A 19,392-nucleotide genomic window follows, 5' to 3' on the forward strand; every position below is an offset into this window, starting at 1 on the left:
ATCCTGAGAATCTCCACAACACAGAACCTCACACCAAACAGAAACGAACCTGTGGCCAAAAAAAGATGCCAGGCGTCCAGCTCTAAAATGACATATGAGCAAAGACAACTGAATGATTTGATTTGTTATTGCTGAAAGGAACACATTTTATTTATATTTCCAGGTTTTGTTATGCAGCATGTTCATATTTGAATTTGTATAATTTTGACAGGATATATTTTTATGGAGAGCAAAATCTTTTGGGATATTTAAAATCTAAGTTTATTTTTATATAAAATTACATAAGAGTAAAGAAATTTGAATGTTTGTTCTTTTAACGTTTACTTTATTTCTAACTTGTATAATTTAGACAGGATATATTTTTATGGAGAGCAAAATATAAGTTGTTTAAGGTTTGAGTTGATTTATTCAGGAATAATATTCCTGTCTGTTTTTACCATTCCTACCAAAGATATTTCTGTCGACTAAATAAAAATTCCTTCTATTTAAAATTTAAATAGAACTTGAACAAATACGATAGTTCATAATATCCACGCAGACTTGCACGTAAGAGCGGGAGTTATCCGTTTTAACAAGCAGCGTATTGCACTGATGGAAATAGCTGTGTGTGTATATATGTAGATATGTATGTATATGTATATATATGTTTATATATGTGCGTGTATATATATATGTGTGTATGTATTTATGTGTGTGTGTATATGTATGTGTATATATGCAGATATATATATATGTATGTATATATATATGTGTATATATATGTGTATATGTATAGATATGTATATATATATGTTTATGTGTGTGTGTATAAATATATATATATATATATATATATATATATATATATATATATATATATATATGACAACAACACTCATCACTCACAACAGTGACAAAACAATTACATTGACAATCATGTTACGTTATTTTCAAAATGTTTCCTTTTCTTTTCATTGCTTCTTTAACACACTACTTCTCCAGTAAGCTGGTATTTTGCTAGTATATATATATATGTGTAGATATGTATAGATATGTAGATCTGTATATGTATGTATATATATATATGTGTCTGTGTGTATATATATATATATATATATATATATATATATATATATATATGTGTGTGTGTGTGTGTGTGTATATATGTATATGTGTGTGTGTATGTAAGTGTTTGTATATATATATATATTGATATGTGTAAATATGTAAGTATATATATATTAGATGTGTATATATATGTATATATGTATATGTATATATATGTTTATATGTGTGTGTGTATGTATATATATATAACACTCATAACAGTGACAAAACAATTACATTGACAATCATGTTACGTTATTTTCAAAATGTTTCCTTTTCTTTTTCATAACTTCTTTAACACGCTACTTCTCCGCTGCAAAGCGCGGGTATTTTGCTAGTCTATACTAATAAAAGGCAAAGCCCTCACTCACTCACTCACTCACTCACTCACTGACTGACTCATCACTAATTCTCCAACTTCCCGTGTAGGTAGAAGGCTGAAATTTGGCAGGCTCATTCCTAACAGCTTACTTACAAAAGTTGGGCAGGTTTCATTTCGAAATTCTACGCGTAATGGTCATAACTGGAATCTATTTTTCTCCATATACTGTAATGGAGTTGAGCTCGATGGCCGGGGGTGGAGTTTCGTGTGACATCATCACGCCTCCCACGTAATCACGTGAACTGACTGTCAACGCAGTATGTAGAAAACAAGGAAGAGCTCCAAAAAGCGCTGAAGAAAACATGCATTATACAATAGAGAAGGCAGCAAAACAATAAGAAGCGAGCGAGTGACACATACAAGCATATTCATGAGTGCAGCTACTTCAGAAACAAAGCACGGTGTAAACCTAAAGTTTAAATTAAGTTCATAGACAGGCTGCCGCTGACGTTTATCATGCCCACGGCTAATGCGGGATACAAGTTTAATGAGAGGACGCAGGGTATAAACGAGAGTTTTGATCACTTTGTAACTAAGTTAAAATTGCTGGTGAAGGGCTGTGCTTATGCAAATTCTGAGAGACTGTGTTTGTGGGGGGATTGACAGTTAAGGCGGGTGGGAGAGTGGCGTCATCATCTCCCGGCTAACGCCGTCTTCCGAAGCAACTTCGTCACACTGCCACCAAATACTCACAGAAAAATCCACAAGTTAATACACACGCTGTCTCTAGAGTTTCTCCACATTCAATGTATTCCTCGCGTCCCCATTATACCCTCTGATCTCCCATTTCAATTGAGATGCTTTTCAGTAAGGCTCTGCTGCGCGATGACAAGTAATAAGTCTCAGGCACAGACCCTACAAAATGATGCCATTGATTTCAGGCAAGATTGCTTTTCTCCTGGACAACTATATGTTGCATTTTCAAGAGTGAGCTCACGCAGCTTCGTCCAATTACAACCGGAGTGCAGCCAGAAACTTTTAAGTGCCGGGTCTTAGCTAACATTAAATTAAGCCGTGGACATCGCAACATCACACAAGAGAGCAGCTCACGTGAACTTATTGAACGCAGTACGAGTGATCACTTCTATGCATCAAACCTGTTCAAAAAACGCATTACTCAATTGACACGGTGATGGCTTTATATGTCATTCGTTTATAAAAGAGCGGAGAAGCTGTGTAAAGGCTGTTTCACAAAAAAACAGCGGAACATCTTATATGAGCAGGCAGTCAGCTAAAGAAGGGAATCAATAAATATCTATATAATCGTAATAAACGAGCAAAAAATAACGTACAAACCGTGGATTAAATAAAGGAAATGGGTACCTGAACAGTAAAGTAAGTCTCGAATAGCTACACAATAACTATAAGAATAAGAATAAACAAACAATAAAACAGTACAGAACCGCAAAGCAAGGAGAAACGATGGCCTTATATGGCATTCGTTTATAAAGGAGCGGAGAAGCTGTGTGAAGGCAGCTACACAAAAAAACAGCAGAGCGCCACAGTCTGAATGTATTCCTGGCATCAGCGTTATAACTGATCTCCCATTTCAATTGAAATGCCTCAAATTTCCAGTAAGGCTCTGCTTCGCGATGACAAGTAATAAGTCTCAGGGACACACCCTACAAAAGGTTGCCAATGATTTGAGGCAACATTGCTTTCCTCCTGGACAAAACTATACGTTGCATTCTCAAAAGTAATATATATATATATACATACACACCCCGATCTACATACTATCAAATAAACGAACCACACACCCTGGTGCTGACGTCCGAGGTTCGATTCCCGAGAGGGGGTGCAGTGAGTGTGTACTGCCTGATGAGCCCAGAATTAGGGTGAAACACGTGCCGCATACTGTTTGCATTATTTGACAATAAAACTATTTCAATATATTCAATATATATATATCAGCGCTTCCTGATTCATTTTACCCTCGCACCCTGTTGGTTTGAGAAGAAGTATGAAAAAATATGAGGTTAACGCAGAAAAACAGATCACCAATTGAAGCTTTATGAATAATGGATACTTTATTTGCCATCAATAATTGTTTTGGTAAATCCATACTCAGTGTAATCCTCCTTCCATGTTATAATTTTTCCGCGACTAGCCATGATTAAATGAACAGTAAAAAAAGTAAGAGCGAAGCGAGGGTGACTTATTCAGGCAGGCAGGCGAAAGATCAATAGCTCAATTTGGATATAAGTAGGTTCTATTTAGTCGCCAGAAATATCTTTGGTAGGAATGGAAGTTGAATTTAGTCTTTAAATTTCTATGCTGAAGAAAAATTTATGCAATGATGACTAAATTTAACTTACATTCCTACTAAACATATTTCTGTCGACCAAATAAAAATTACTTATATTTAAAATTTAAATAGAACTTGAACTGATGCGATAGTTCATAATACCCACGCAGCACTAAGTGCACGTAAGAGCAGGAGTCATCCGTTTTAACAAGCAGTGTATTGCACTGATACGAAATAGCCTGCCTATTTAATTATTTGATTTTGTACAAATAGTGTTTTTCATTTTTCTTCCCCGATGGATTCTGGCACCCCCACCAACAGCTGCTCGCACCCAAAGGAGATATATATATATATATATATGTATAGATATAGATATAGATATAGATATACATATATAGATAGATAGATATAGATATATAGATTATATAGATATAGATAGATAGATAGATAGATGTGTATGTATATGTGTGTGTATATATATATATATATAGATATGTATGTATATATTGTAAGATATGGCTGTCCATTCATCCCAGCCAATACCCCCAAGCCGCCAGGTGGAGCCCTCCTTGCAGCATGGAGGTCCCCAGAAGACCAGCAGGGCATCATGGACAATGTGGTTTTTATGCACAGCCCTCCTGGATGCCATGGGGGCCACAGGAGGGAGCTGCAGGGAGGACCGAGGGCTTCTTCGTGCCCTGTGATCCGGAGGTTCGTCATAGAAAGAGCGACGGACTTCCGGGTTGAAGAAAAGAACTTTTACCTGACCCGGACGTGATTGAGAATCACATGGACTGGAGATAGGGAACACTTCTGGGTCAGGGTATATAAAAGGACTGTGGGAGCTCCCAGACGGGGAGCTGAGTTGGGAGGCAGGGTGGCTAAGCGTCTGGGAGTGGAGGATGGGTTTATTGATTATTGTTATTGAGTATTGTGGAGAGGAGCGTGCTTTGTGCACATAATTATTATAATAAATAATTATTTGGACTTTTATCTGGTGTCTGACGTGTGGTCCGAGGGTACAAGGGTGCGAGGAAACCCTTAAATCTACCACAATATATATATATATATATATATATATATATATATATATATATATATATGCCAGCAACACTCATGACAATGACAAAACAATTACATTGTCAATCATGTTACGTTATTATTAAAATGTTTCCTTTTCTTTTTCATTACTTCTTTAACACACTACTTCTCCGCTGCGAAGCGTGGGTGTTTTGCTAGTTTATGATACTTGTAAAGGTTAGGTTTTTTTGTTTTTTTATTCAGTTTTATTCTCTTAGATCTCTTCATGATCTATTCTCTTAGATCTCTTCATGATCCCCCCCTCCCCCCATTTGACACTGCTGTTTTCACATAGACGCGCTATAACAGAGGTCAGCTCAGATCATGACGATGGTTCTACATCGGAGCAAGAATGCACTTTTGCCATCGCTGTACTTTGTATATGTACATGGGAAGCTCTGCACTCTACTTGTGACTTTACGCTGTAGGAAGTAAGTAAATAAATAAAGGTAAATAACATTCGATCTGACTCTTACATACAAAGCACAGCGACAGCAGCTTCCACCTATAGCTATAGACTCTTCAGTACGCAAGCGACTCTACACACTAGTGTTTAGATCTGGACGGTGTACTGTATGTGCCCCAAAAAGAAGTCTAACTTTTTGTACCATTGCTTGCGTACTAAAGTGTCAGCAGGCACTTTTAGTGGCATTACACATATTTTTTGAGCATGCCTTCTGCACTCTACTTGTGACTTTACGCTGTAGGAGGTAAGTAAATAACTCAAGGTAAATAACATTCGATCTGGCTTTTATGTAAGTAACATATAAATGTTAATGTTTTGGGCACATGCACTGTCTTTACATACACCATCCTTTGTATGTAAGAGCCAGATCGAATGTTAATTACCTATTTATCTTTATTTATTTACTTACTTCCTACAGCGTAAAGTCACAAGTAGAGTGCAGAGCTTCCCATGTACATTTACAAAGTACAGCAATGGCAAAAGTACATTCTTGCTCCGATGTAGAACCGTCTGACATGTGGTCTGAGTTGACCTCTGTTATAGAAAACCCTTATGTGAAAACAGCAGTGTCAATGGGGGTATTGTACACATTGGTGTTGTGATCGTAAACACGGCTGAGAGAATAAAACTGGATAAAAAAAACCAAACCTAACCTTTACAAGTATCATAAATTACACTGGCTGTTACAGACTGGAATCAAATGTACAGTATGGTTTTATTCTAAAATAGTAAGAATAGGTGCAGCTCACTTCTCAAAACGGACTCGAACCCGTAAGTTTTGATTACTAGTCAAAAGTTGATACCGTTGCACCACCGAAGCTGTCGTAGCAAATGCGTGTCAGTGTCGCACCCTAACACGGGTTCTTTTTCTGCAGTTATATTCTTGAATAGAAGCGCACTTGTTCTGTTATATTTGTACCTTTTGTGATAGTGTTTCTTTGATATTTGGAATTCAGGCTTTACACATTATACATTTCATGTCTACATTTTGTCAATCTATACTAATAAAAGGCAAAGCCCTCACTCACTCACTCACTCACTGACTCATCACTAATTCTCCAACTTCCCGTGTGGGTGGAAGGCTGAAATTTGGCAGGTTCATTCCTTACAGCTTCCTTACAAAAGTTGGGCAGGTTTTATATCGAAATTCTACGCGTAATGGTCATAACTGGAAGCAGTTTTTCTCCATTTACTGTAATGGAGATGAGCTTCAACGCCGTGGGGGTGGAGTTTCGTGTGACATCATCACGCCTCCACGTAATCACGCAGTACATAGAAAACCAGGAAGACCTCAAAAAAGCGCTGAAGAAAACATGCATTATATAATTGAGAAGGCAGCTAAACAATAAGAAGCGAAGCGAAGTGACATATACAACCATATTCATGAGTTCTGCTACTGAAACAAAGCACGATGTAAACCTACACTTTAAAATTAAGTTCATAGACAGGCTGCCGCTGGCGCTTGTAATTTAGTGCCTGCCCATATAAGGCCGTCCGTCAGCGGCAATCCAATAGCAAACTGCCACTAAATATTCACGGGTGAAGGACTGTGCTTATGGAGAGGAAGATGAGATGGTCAGGGTGGTGTTTGACACAAACTCAGCGAAACTGCGAGAGAAAGTTTTAAGTGCCAGGACTAAGGTAACATTAAATACAGCCATGGACATAGCACGAGATGGCACCAGCACAGCTGGGAACCTTCGATGCATGTACACCGAGGCTCACGGAACTGACGAGTGCACAGATAAAAGCAACAGTTCCAAAGAGCTGAACAAAACCGAATTACACAATTGAAAAGGCAGCAAAAATATGAAGCGTCTGATACATATAAGCATATTCATAAATCCAACTACTGCGGAAACAAAGCACACGTTGGAAAAAGTCAATGTCCCGCTAAAGGAAGACAGTGTAAAAAAAACCCGTGCATGCAGTGTGTCAGGTCTCAGATAAAGAAGAAGACGAGCTGTTTATTGATGCAGTAAGAAACGAATCGATGAATGAAACCTGTCATCTTTACAACGATTGACAAACACGGAATGTAACTTGAACACAACACATCCTACAAATACGAACCTGATTGAAAGAAATAATGATAATCAAATCCTTGATGACAGCAACACTCAGTAACACTCACAAAACAAATACTGTATATTGACAGTCATGTTACGCTATTTTTAAAATGTTCCCTTTTCTTTTTCTAGCTTTTTTAACACACTACTTCTCCGCTGCGATACGCGGGTATATATATATATATGTATATATATAAATCCCGATCTACATACTCGAATAATGGATACTTTATTCGCCATCAATGATTGTTTTGGTAAAGCCATACTCAGTGTATTCATTAGATGAACGGTAAAAAGTAAGAGCGAGGGAGGATGACTTATTGAGGCATGCAGGCTGTAGTGCGTCAACTCTATCTGAATTACGTGATCACATTTGAAAAATATATCTTTTCAAGTTCTATTTAGTCCATATGTGTCAAACTCAAGGGCAGGGCCACATCCGCCCGGCGTAATTATATCCGGCCGAGATCATTTTATATACTGTATTATTGTTATTAAAGCCCGGTATATGAAGCGCTGGTAACACAATAAACTACAGATCCCATAATGCAGCGCTTCAGCTGCCTTGCCGAACACTTACGCGCTAATCAAGTCTACCTTATGATGCTGCAAGTTATTGCGAAGCTAGCTCACACGATGCTGAAGAGAAAAGTTGATTCTGAAAATAGAGCCTTTAAAAACCGATGGGAGGCTGAGTATATGTTTACTGAACCCGTGTGTCTCATTTGTGGAGCTAATGTGGCTGTAATTACAGAATTTAATCTAAGACGGCACTATGAGACAAAACATCAGGGTAACCTGAATGCAATGCAGAAGATACAGAAAGCAGCATAATTAAATAAGAATCTGACACTTCAGCGGACGTTTTAACCCGTGCACAATCACAAAGTGATTTCAAGTGAAGCTGCTTTTATGGGAGACACAAATGCACTTGCACCTTGCCCCACTTTCCCTGTTGCCAAGTAATGTTAAACCAAGTCGTCACTACGGTGTTCCCAAATACGCACTTTGCTGATAAACTGAGCGCACTGCGCACTGAGTTTGCACGGCGCTTTGGTGACTTTGAAGAACAAAAAAAGTCCGTCTACATGCGGCTCGAACCTTGTGCATGTTTGGTAGCACATATCTGTGTGAGAAGCTCTTCTCAGTGATAAAGACTAACAAAACAGCACACAGGAGTCGCCTCACTGATGAGCACCTGCAATCCATCCTGAGAATCTCCACAACACAGAACCTCACACCAAACAGAAACGAACCTGTGGCCAAAAAGATGCCAGGCGTCCAGCTCTAAAATGACATATGAGCAAAGACAACTGAATGATTTGATTTGTTATTGCTGAAAGGAACACATTTTATTTATATTTCCAGGTTTTGTTATGCAGCATGTTCATATTTGAATTTGTATAATTTTGACAGGATATATTTTTATGGAGAGCAAAATCTTTTGGGATATTTAAAATCTAAGTTTATTTTTTATATAAAATTACATAAGAGTAAAGAAATTTGAATGTTTGTTCTTTTAACGTTTACTTTATTTCTAACTTGTATAATTTAGACAGGATATATTTTATGGAGAGCAAAATATTATAAGTTGTTTAAGGTTTGAGTTGATTTATTCACGAATAATATTCCTGTCTGTTTTTACCATTCCTACCAAAGATATTTCTGTCGACTAAATAAAAATTCCTTCTATTTAAAATTTAAATAGAACTTGAACAAATACGATAGTTCATAATATCCACGCAGACTTGCACGTAAGAGCGGGAGTCATCCGTTTTAACAAGCAGCGTATTGCACTGATCTGAAATAGCTGTGTGTGTATATATGTAGATATGTATGTATATGTATATATATGTTTATATATGTGTGTGTGTATATATGTGTGTGTATGTATTTATGGGTGTGTGTATATGTATGTGTATATATGTAGATATATATATGTATGTATAAATGTGTATATGTATAGATATGTATATATATATATGTTTATGTGTGTGTGTGTATATATATATATATATATATATATATATATATATATATATATATATATATATATATATATATATATGACAACAACACTCATCACTCACAACAGTGACAAAACAATTACATTGACAATCATGTTACGTTATTTTCAAAATGTTTCCTTTTCTTTTCATTGCTTCTTTAACACACTACTTCTCCGCTGCGAAGCGCGGGTATTTTGCTAGTTATTACTAAAACATGAAAAACGTTTCTGTTTTAACGATGTGTTTACATAGATTGTTGTAGACACGGAACACACATGAAATGCAAGTGTTCCAAATAACGATATAGTATTTATAAAAGGTGTCAATTTGCTTGACTTCTCACTCTATACAACTATAAGCAACTGACACGTAGGTGAACAGACTTGAGCTGAGAAAACTGTGCGGGGTGGGGAGATGTGATAGCAGGCTGCTTGCTGTTTGCTGCTTATCCATACATTTACAGGACAAAAGACACTGACGGAGAGGTGAGAAGCGATTTAAGGTGGGACGGATCTATGAGTTTTTTCATAAGCTCTGGTAATTCTAGTGTTAAGAAACATTCACAAACACACACTCCTACAACCAACCATATAGGGCTGAAGTAAGAGTCAACAATTAATCTAATATATCTTTAAGATGTGACAGGAAAGAGTACACAGAGAAAAGGATGGTAAACTCTGATAAACTGTGTAAATTGTACACAGTTTACAGTTTATGATTTACACCTAGAATGTTGGAGTTATGACGTAGCTGTCTTAACCACATAGCATCCTTCTCCCCCTGTAATCTTTCACAGTGAGCTGCCTTACACTCACATTTGCAGTCACATGATCCAGGGGTGCTTGCCTGGTTTTTCCTGCATCATAAATCAGTGCATAGACAACACAGTCAGTGAATTCCTGAATTCATTCATAGTTGCTTCTACCTGAGAATACCTTTCAATCGGATTTCCATGCCAACAATGCCTTAGTCACTGTTCCCAATGAAATACCAGAAAGTTGAATAGTCTGCTTCACTAGATATTGACATCTCTTTGTTAAGCCATTGTAGCAGAAATAATGAGCACAAGGCTATATTTATTCATGATATTGACATTATGGAATATTAGATGTTGATGCCCACACATGTTTGGAAACACTTGCTTCACAGTGTAAAGTATAACACTCATTTACTCAACTCTAGTTTTATCCAAATCAGCTTTCAAACTAAAACGTGGCAGTACATTAACCCATGGAATAAAAAGTACTGTCAATACATTAGTTTGAAGGGTATACAGTAATGTGTCAGAAGACATTCAAGCATGTTAACACATTTAGAGCTCATTCACAATACATTTTTGTGGTTTGGGAGATTGATACATTGATATGCATATACCTAACATCACTTAAAACATATCTGAAATGCACAGCAGTAAGGATAGCATTTACTATAACCATATGAATGTAATTAAAGAAAATGCAAAGACCATGATTTATTAAATTTCATATTAGCACAAAACATCTCTAAACATTTGAATTATTATGCAAAAAATGTATCCTGGTGCTTCTTAATTTTTCTTATGCCTAGAACTTAAATGTAGCATAGTTTAACAGGTCTAGCTGTAATCCAGGTAGTACGGTGACATTAACAACAATGGGAACTGCAGCCATACAGTAAGTGCATGAAACAAAGATCTTGGTAAGACAGATACACCAAAACATTTACCTACTGACTAAGCACATGTTTCAGAAAAAGCTTGTGCCACATCTATTCTTGTATGTACCCAATGCATATTCACATTTTTAGTAGAGCCAAGCATCGTTAGTATGTTTACTATTATGTGACTCTCTGCTGCCTCAAGAGATTTATTCCAAATTGATGCTTGCTTCTCATGTGTTCACCAAACAAACAGCACAGCAGTTATGTAGATAAAATTAACTAAATACATTAACTATTTGAAAATGTAATCCATAAAATGAGGGAATTTATTCTTCTCGTCAATTGCTTGCTGTTTTTTCAGACATTGATGAGTGCGTAGTGAACAGAAGACAGTGTGAAATTGGCTTATGCCGGAACAATCCTGGAAGTTTTACCTGTACCTGCCCCAAAGGTTACTTCTTCCAGCCAGAATTCAATACATGTGAAGGTGAGAGAGGCGTGGCCACCTCTGAATGTGTCACTTTGACGCCTGAACTGTAAATATGCAAGACATGCTACAGTGCAGTATATGAAAGAAAGTGTAATAATAGCATTTTGATGATAATATTATAATAACATTTTTTGGATCATTATCCAGTGGTCTGTCTGGAGAAATATAGTCTTATGAAGATGTACCAGTTTCTTCCACAGGCAAGATGAAAAAGATGTGTGTCCAATGCAAATATATTATTAATGTTTTGGAAATAGCAATTATAATAGGGTATAGTCTTTGTTTTTTAGAAAGATTTGTTGGAGAATAACTACAGCTTATCGCACTTACCATTCAGATATCAATGAGTGCACTAGCAAACCCTGTGTTAATGGAATCTGCAGAAACAATGGTGGTTCTTTCACTTGTGAGTGCTCCACAGGAGGCAAGCTTGACTTGACTGGCTTGGTCTGTATAGGTAAGGACTGTCTTCTATAGAATGTATAAGTACACCCCTGATCCTTGATATAAACATAGGCTAGTTAGCATGAATGTATTATTTATTTAAGAAGTCATTTGGTTAATATCATTATGAGGCATATACTGGCCTCCATGCAGCTTTAACTGTTCCGATTTGGCCACTGGAAAAATACAGTCAACAAGTAAAATGCTAATATTTAAAGGTCTTGCTGCTAGAAACTCTAAAAAATACACTGAACATTCATTTTTGGCAGATGTAGTGGCAATCTGCCTGCAAGAATGCACACTGAAAATCATCCTGATATCATTATCACTGAAGATATGTTTTGCAAAAATATAAATGAAGAAATATTCAATACCGTAAGTTCTGTATGACAAAAAAAGAATGTCAACGAGAAGTTTAAAAGATTTTCTGAAGTCTAATTTTGCATACTCATTACACTGAAATGATTTTGACTTTGTGAGCAAAATAATATTTGTAGCAGGCATTCAACAACATGGCTCTTGTTCTTGAGAAATGCTTTACTGAAAAGTAAGATATTTATGAATTATTGAACAGCCTCCCTAAAGACAGCAGTGCCTGGACTACACTTCCTGTATGCCTGCAACTTATTTCTTAATGTAACAAACATTTACTTAATTACATCTCCTTGGGCGTAAGCCCTGTCATTATATGCATTTTTATCCTTTGTTGAATTGGTGTTTCTTTGTATAATATAATTATAACCCAATGAAAGGTGTTGTTTATTAGTTCCTTGATTTTCATTTTTCCATTTGCTAATGATTCACATTAGCAAGAGAGATGGCAACTACAGAGAAAGAGTGGGGTTATTTTGTTCTTTTTCCCCACTTTTTCTGGCTATGGCTCCTGGTAACAAATGACCATAAACCATAATTCTTCCACTGATGTTATCTATAAAAATGCCTCTGTATAGTCAATCTGTGTACTTGGGTAATTTGAGCTCTTTAACGTTTATCTGAAGTTTTTTTCTCAAAGTTGTCTTTTTTTTTTAATAATAGACAGTTTGAGAGGAACTTGCTGGCTGAACATTCAAGATGGTCGCTGTGAGGTGAACATTAATGGAGCCACCATTAAATCAGAGTGTTGTGCTACATTAGGAGTGGCATGGGGTAGCCCCTGTATTCCTTGTGAGATAGGTAAAGTATCCTGTATAGATATAAGGGCAGCTATCTTCAGCAACTTTTGTCAGTTTCCTTCGTCAGTCAGGACACCTCCTTTATACAACTGTACGTGGCGTTGCAACAGGAGAAGCTGCTACTTGTGATATCTTCCCACATGCAGAATAATGCCACAGCAGTCACAAATATAAAAATAGGGGCTTAATTTACAAAGTTAGAAAACAAAGTGCAAAGGAGTAAACTGAAACCAAAAAACCTGCTTATGACCTGGCCTGGCTGTATGATAGGTTTCAGATATTCTGTACAGCTTATGGGCGGCAAGGTGGCGCAGCGATAGCACTGCTGCCTCGCAGTTATGGGACCTGGGTTCGCCTCCCTGCGTGGAGTTTGCATGTTCTCCCCGTGTCTGCGTGGGTTTCCTCTGGGTGCTCTGGTTTCCTCCCACAGTCCAGAGACATGCAGGTTAGGTGGATTGGCGATCCTAAATTGTCCCTGTTGTGTGTGTATGTGACCTGCGGTGGGCTGGCCCCCTGTCCAGGGTTTGTTTCCTGCCTTGCGCCCTATGTTGGCTGGGATTGACTCCAGCAGACCCCTGTGACCCTGTAGTTAGGATGTAGCGGGTTGGATAATGGATGGATGGATAAACAGCTTATTCTTTTGCTTTTTGTGCAGTTATTATACAAAACTAATTTAACATTCTAGTCACCTGCACTTATACTTGTTTTCTAAAAAGGTTTTGACTTCAACAAAAGATTCATCTACTACTGATTGTATGAACCCCTTGTGGAAAAAATGGTTTAAGCTATAAAACTGATTTGAGCGAAAGCAATATGCATAACAAACACAAGGAGCCAGTGGCTGAGCATTTTGGAAGACATTCCCTGACAACACAAAAAGAACAGAGTGTGGTGCCATTACATAAGTGAGTTGAATCAGTGGGTTGAATCAAGCAATTAAGCCAATTAATGCATTATAACAAAATGACAGCATTAACTCTACAGAGAGCTGCTCATTCTGAATTTCTGAATGTTAATGGTCACTGTGAATACATGGACTTTTCACAAGTAAGAATGATTATTGTGTTTCTTCCCTTTTGGAATCCTCTGCTATCTAATGGCATCTATATCTGATTATAGCTTCCTGGGCCAGCATCAATGACAATGCAGTCATGCAAATCCAAAGCATATGGGTCACTCTTCCTACACTACTTTCAAGACCATAGGAAAGTTTTACAGCTAAAGCTTTTGGCTGTATGGCTTAATAATGTACCTTATTTACAGATTCCGCATGCCCAAGAGGATTTGCCCGAGTCAGAGGTGTAGCATGTGAAGGTGCGTAACAATTCTTAATTTATGAGACTGTTTGTGTTTGACAGAGTGGTAATGTTTCTTGTTTCTGTAAGGCATTGAAAGCCTTGGGGTGATTGCTGTCTGTCTTTTCCCTAACAGATGTCAATGAGTGTCGGGTTTTTCCAGGCATTTGCCCAAATGGCCATTGTGTCAACACCAAAGGTTCATTCCTATGCCAGTGCCTTGAAGGTCTCACCTTAGATGCCACAGGCAGGCTGTGTATAGGTAAGGACAGTGCTGTCATCTGATGTCATTCCCACCTTCCTGCAAGGTTACGATAGTATAGGATTTTTAGTTTCTGGTGTTGCTGGAGCTGTTTTGCTAACATTTGAATGACCCTTAATGCTGTATCTTATTGTGACAGATTAAAAGTTGTCCAAAAAGCAGCAACATTCTACCCCAGTGCTAACATAAAGACCAAAATGAAACGGGGGAGTAATATACTGTAGCTACTTATATTTTTCATAAAGTAGGCTTGTGCCTCTCCTTTAATTAACTGCTATCAGTGGCATTTGTCAGCTAACAGTTGTCTTTTTCATGCAGACATACGGCTAGAGCAGTGCTACCTGACCTACAATGAGGATGAGTGCTCCAAGCCCATGTTGGGCAGATTCCGGAGAGATGCCTGCTGCTGCTCAGTTGGAGCTGCCTGGGGTGTGTACTGTGAGGAGTGTCCAAACCCAGGCAGTGGTGACTTTGACAGCCTTTGCCCACGTGGTCTGGGGTTTGCCAACAGAGGAGAAATCACAGACAGGCCATTTTACAAAGGTATGTCTATTGAGAGACAGTATAAATGAGCAACATCTTTGTGTTCAGTTTGATTACTTTGCTGCTATAAAAACCTAGTTTTAAATTACTTGTTGCTCAAATTTTAATTTTAGCAACCTGATATAAAGTGTTAAACATGATGTTAACAGATAATCATCTTTTCACCTTAAAGTAGCTAGGAGAATTAAAGATTGCAAAATGAAAATCCTTACATATGCATCTTTTTCAGAATATTCCAATATATAATTATAAATATTAATTCAACAGATTAGATTCAGTTGAACCAAAATTTAGTTGGCATGCAAAGAGAGCATGGATTAAAAAAACAATTCTGCAAAAATCTAAAGCAGTGGGGTGCATGGCCACTGCTGGGTTGTCAAGTTACGTATTCAGTGTCTTTGATAACTCTTTTTTATATGTCGTTCTGTGTGCATCTCTTGCTATTAATTACTTTCAGATTGGATAGAATTAGGAGGTTCAAAACTTGATCAGAATATGGGTTCTGTGTAGATGATATTTTTAAGTGTACAATGCTACTGTCAAGTGCACCTTTGCATGACAATCATTCTAGTAATCTCTGATATTACAAAGTATTTAAAACATGGAAGATGATTGACATTGGATCCTTGAAAGATTTCTATATTGACAGTGTTTGCATCCTTCAAACATTTGCATCTCAAATCTCAATTTGCAGTAACCCATTTCTTATATTATATGCAAGGCAGAAATTAAATTAAGATATCCTCTGAGTTCTTCATATCTTCATTTAATATTTGTAGTAGAACATATAGTATTTTGCAATAATAAAGATAAAGACAGTATTTTTGCCTGCTGCCAGTCTTGTTGAAAAAGTTCATCTTCAAATGATGTGAAGTTACATTGGAAACAGGAGCTTTCAATCGTTATTTCATTTCAACCATTGACAAGATACACTCAAAGATACACATTAAATTTTTGAAAAGCACGGTGTAATTTTAGTTTAAAACTGTGCACTGATCGTGTGTATTTTGACTGATGTTATTTTAAAAGTCCCAAGGTCAAGATCCTAATTGTGAGAAATTTTGCCAGGTACTCACTTAGTTGAGTCAAATGTTTTGGAATTTGGTTATATTGGGATGAATTATTTCCTTACCTGTTAGACGGCATTAAACCCAAAATACTGCAAACCCTCTTGCAGCATTATTTTTCTTTTCTTTTTCTTTTTGTTAATTTTTTAATTTAATGTAAAGAACAAAATACACTCAATAAACAAAGAAAATGCAATACTATATTTTGAAGACAATCCACCACCAGCCAATTAAGAGTGCTAGTCACTGTGTCTAAAATTACACTAATACACATAGCGTAATTATATATTTTTTTCCAATTTTAGTACAGAACTTCACCTTCCTACAGAAGGACAGAAGAAGGATTTGCATTTTTCTAGATGATCATAATCAACCTTTGTGAAAGCAGTATGGCAAAACATATCGAACATATTTTTCATAGAACAATGTTATCTTATTTGGTATTACTCTAAATGTTGCTGTTAAAGAATTACAAGTTATTATAGACCTAAGACTCTAAGAGGTGTTTGAAAATTTTTTGAAGAAAATGGTTTGTGTTAATAGCATATCCAAAACATGGCACCAACAGTAAAGGACCTTGATGATCATTCACAGGTTGAATTTTCTCCTGCATACATTTTAGACAAGTTTAAAACAAAATATGTTAGCAGTGAGCAAATTGTAGCGAATTATGGCATGCTTGATGCATATTGAGTTACAGTGTATTTTATAAATGGTTGTATCTGGAACATTGCTTAATTGGATTACATTGTGTAATGAAAAATATGTTGTCTTATCTGATATTTTATACTATATTGATTGCTAATACACATTTTGAAAGGTTTTTATTTTTGTCTTTTGCCATTTAAAATCTCTCAGTCTAAAGTTTTCTAAATCTCATCATTGCAGTCCTTTTTCTTGTTAATGTTTAATTAAGATTAAATTGTAATGTACAGCTTACTAAATAAAAGTTTTATACACTCAAATGCTGAACATGTCTTTATTTCCACAGATATTAATGAATGCAAAACTTTTCCCAGTATTTGCACTCGCGGCAAATGTCGCAACACTATTGGCAGCTTCAGGTGTCATTGTGACAGTGGATTTGCCATTGATGCAGAGGAAAGAAACTGCACAGGTATGATCAGACTTTTATTACTGTCAGACTTGGTTTTGCAGAACAGAATTTTTATTTGAAAAAGGTACCAGCTAGTTATTTCAAAATAATTTAAAAGGTCATTCAAATGCATAATTGTTTTGTTAATTAGTTCAAAACTAGATGCACCCTCATGGCAGTCATCTTTCTTTGTCTTACAGGTTAAGAATTTCTGAGATTGTCAGAAAATAATTTTTTGTAACATTCAACTTGAATATTTGCTTCATAGTCAGCCGCCTCCAGTTTCTTTTTAGAGAAAGACAAGGCTTGCATTAATCAAATGTAACAGGAGGGGAAAACAGGGTTGTAATTTATGAAAGAAAAAATAATGATTAAAGAAATCTATAGATATCATAAACATTTATGATATACTGTAGAACCTTATGACTATGAAATAAATGACAAAGATTAAGAATCAGACATACTAAGTGGTATAATACAACAATAGCATGAACCAATGAACTACAATGCCTGTCTCATGAAGCGAGTATAAGGAAGACTTTAGAAAATGTAAATGGGATTGCAGCTGTTGGCAGTTTGGCAATAGTGAAGGAGAAAAACAGGACCATTTTTAGAATGGGTTGGTTCCTAAAATGTTTATTTTTGGTTTGTACCCAAATCTTATCAGATGCAAAGAATATGTCAAGAAGTTAAAATGCTTACTGTATGTTTATTAAAGTTAACATAATTAGGCTTACTCAAAGAACAAGGCTTATTTATAATAAATCAATAAAGCAATAAAAAATAGTATCACTAAGGCTATACTAATGTCTCTCCTCTCTCTCAATCCCATTTTTTATCTGTTTTTAAGAATTGGACTTTAATAACATTGTCTCTGCCTTATACTTCCTTTAACTGCTAAAAGGAAAATCATGTGTGTTTCACTCACTCTCTGTCTCTTTCACACTTTCTAATGCCAAAAACTGATTTTAAAAGCAATGTCTGGTAGACATGGAGAGTATGAAGCTTTGCCAGCTGCAGCAGTCTGCCTGTTGTAGATATGTCTTTTCTATGTGTTTTGATATAATTTGGGTCAAACTATAAATGGACCTGAAAGATCCTTAAAATGTACAGCAGTACCTTAGCAAAAAACATCCATTATCCAACCCGCTATATCTTAACTACAGGGTCACGGGGGTCTGCTGGAGCCAATCCCAGCCAACACGGGCCGCAAAGCAGGAAACAAACCCTGGGCTGGGTGCCAACCCACTGCAGGACACACACACACACATACACACCAAGCACACACTAGGGACAATTTAGGATGTAACTCACCTGCATGTCTTTGGACTGTGGGAGGAAACCAGAGCACCCGGAGGAAACCCATGCAGACACAGGGAGAACATGCAAACTCCACGCAGGGAGGAAGCAAAAATTATACTCTTATACTGTATTTTGGACTGCTAAATTTAGGCTCAATTTATCTTAATAATCTTTATCATAAATAGGGATTACATCAAGAGTGTAATGTTTTATTTTTCACTTTGAGTTTCATGAACATTTGTAATTGTAATGTTGCATGATTGCAAGAATATTGTATCATTAAACATATTATATTGTGGGTGAAAATCAGTGTGTAATTTGTGCTTGTCTGATCCAAGTGCAGGGTAAAAGATACATAGCTGAGCTGGAGTAGTAAAGTGAACTGTTGTATTCTTTCCTTGTGTGTGTTCACACTACCTATCAAGCACATGTAGTGAATACTACTGTTCTTTGAATAAGGCTTATGCTTAATTGTTTTTTTGTACTTATGTGTTTAGACATTGACGAGTGTCAAATCTCTCCAGACCTCTGTGGGAATGGCAGCTGTGTAAACACTGCAGGAAGTTTTGACTGTGAGTGTTTCCCTGGATTTGAAAGTGGATTCATGATGATGAAAAATTGCATTGGTAAGTGGTAAACATAACAGGCCCCCAATGCCTCCCAGATATTGATGACACATCAGTTAAAGAAAAGTAAAAGAAAGGAGGAATACCCAATTGAACATTTTTGTTCATGCAGCAAAG

General features: G+C 36.7%; 1 protein-coding gene across 4 annotated transcripts in view; it reads left to right on the top strand.

Annotated features, from left to right (window-relative positions):
* Positions 1 to 19,392, top strand: part of LOC120532965 (fibrillin-2) — a 142,372-nt gene that overhangs the window by 51,349 nt on the left and 71,631 nt on the right. For all 4 annotated transcript variants that reach the window (XM_039759489.1, XM_039759491.1, XM_039759492.1 and 1 more), the window contains exons 19-26: positions 11,340 to 11,465; positions 11,806 to 11,925; positions 12,948 to 13,085; positions 14,348 to 14,398; positions 14,516 to 14,641; positions 14,960 to 15,184; positions 17,243 to 17,368; positions 19,147 to 19,275. In XM_039759489.1, the coding sequence (XP_039615423.1) occupies positions 11,340 to 11,465; positions 11,806 to 11,925; positions 12,948 to 13,085; positions 14,348 to 14,398; positions 14,516 to 14,641; positions 14,960 to 15,184; positions 17,243 to 17,368; positions 19,147 to 19,275 (1,041 nt within the window). The remainder of the gene's footprint in view (positions 1 to 11,339; positions 11,466 to 11,805; positions 11,926 to 12,947; positions 13,086 to 14,347; positions 14,399 to 14,515; positions 14,642 to 14,959; positions 15,185 to 17,242; positions 17,369 to 19,146; positions 19,276 to 19,392) is intronic.

Source organism: Polypterus senegalus, chromosome 7 (genome assembly GCF_016835505.1).
Source record: "Polypterus senegalus isolate Bchr_013 chromosome 7, ASM1683550v1, whole genome shotgun sequence".
Taxonomy (NCBI): domain Eukaryota; kingdom Metazoa; phylum Chordata; class Cladistia; order Polypteriformes; family Polypteridae; genus Polypterus; species Polypterus senegalus.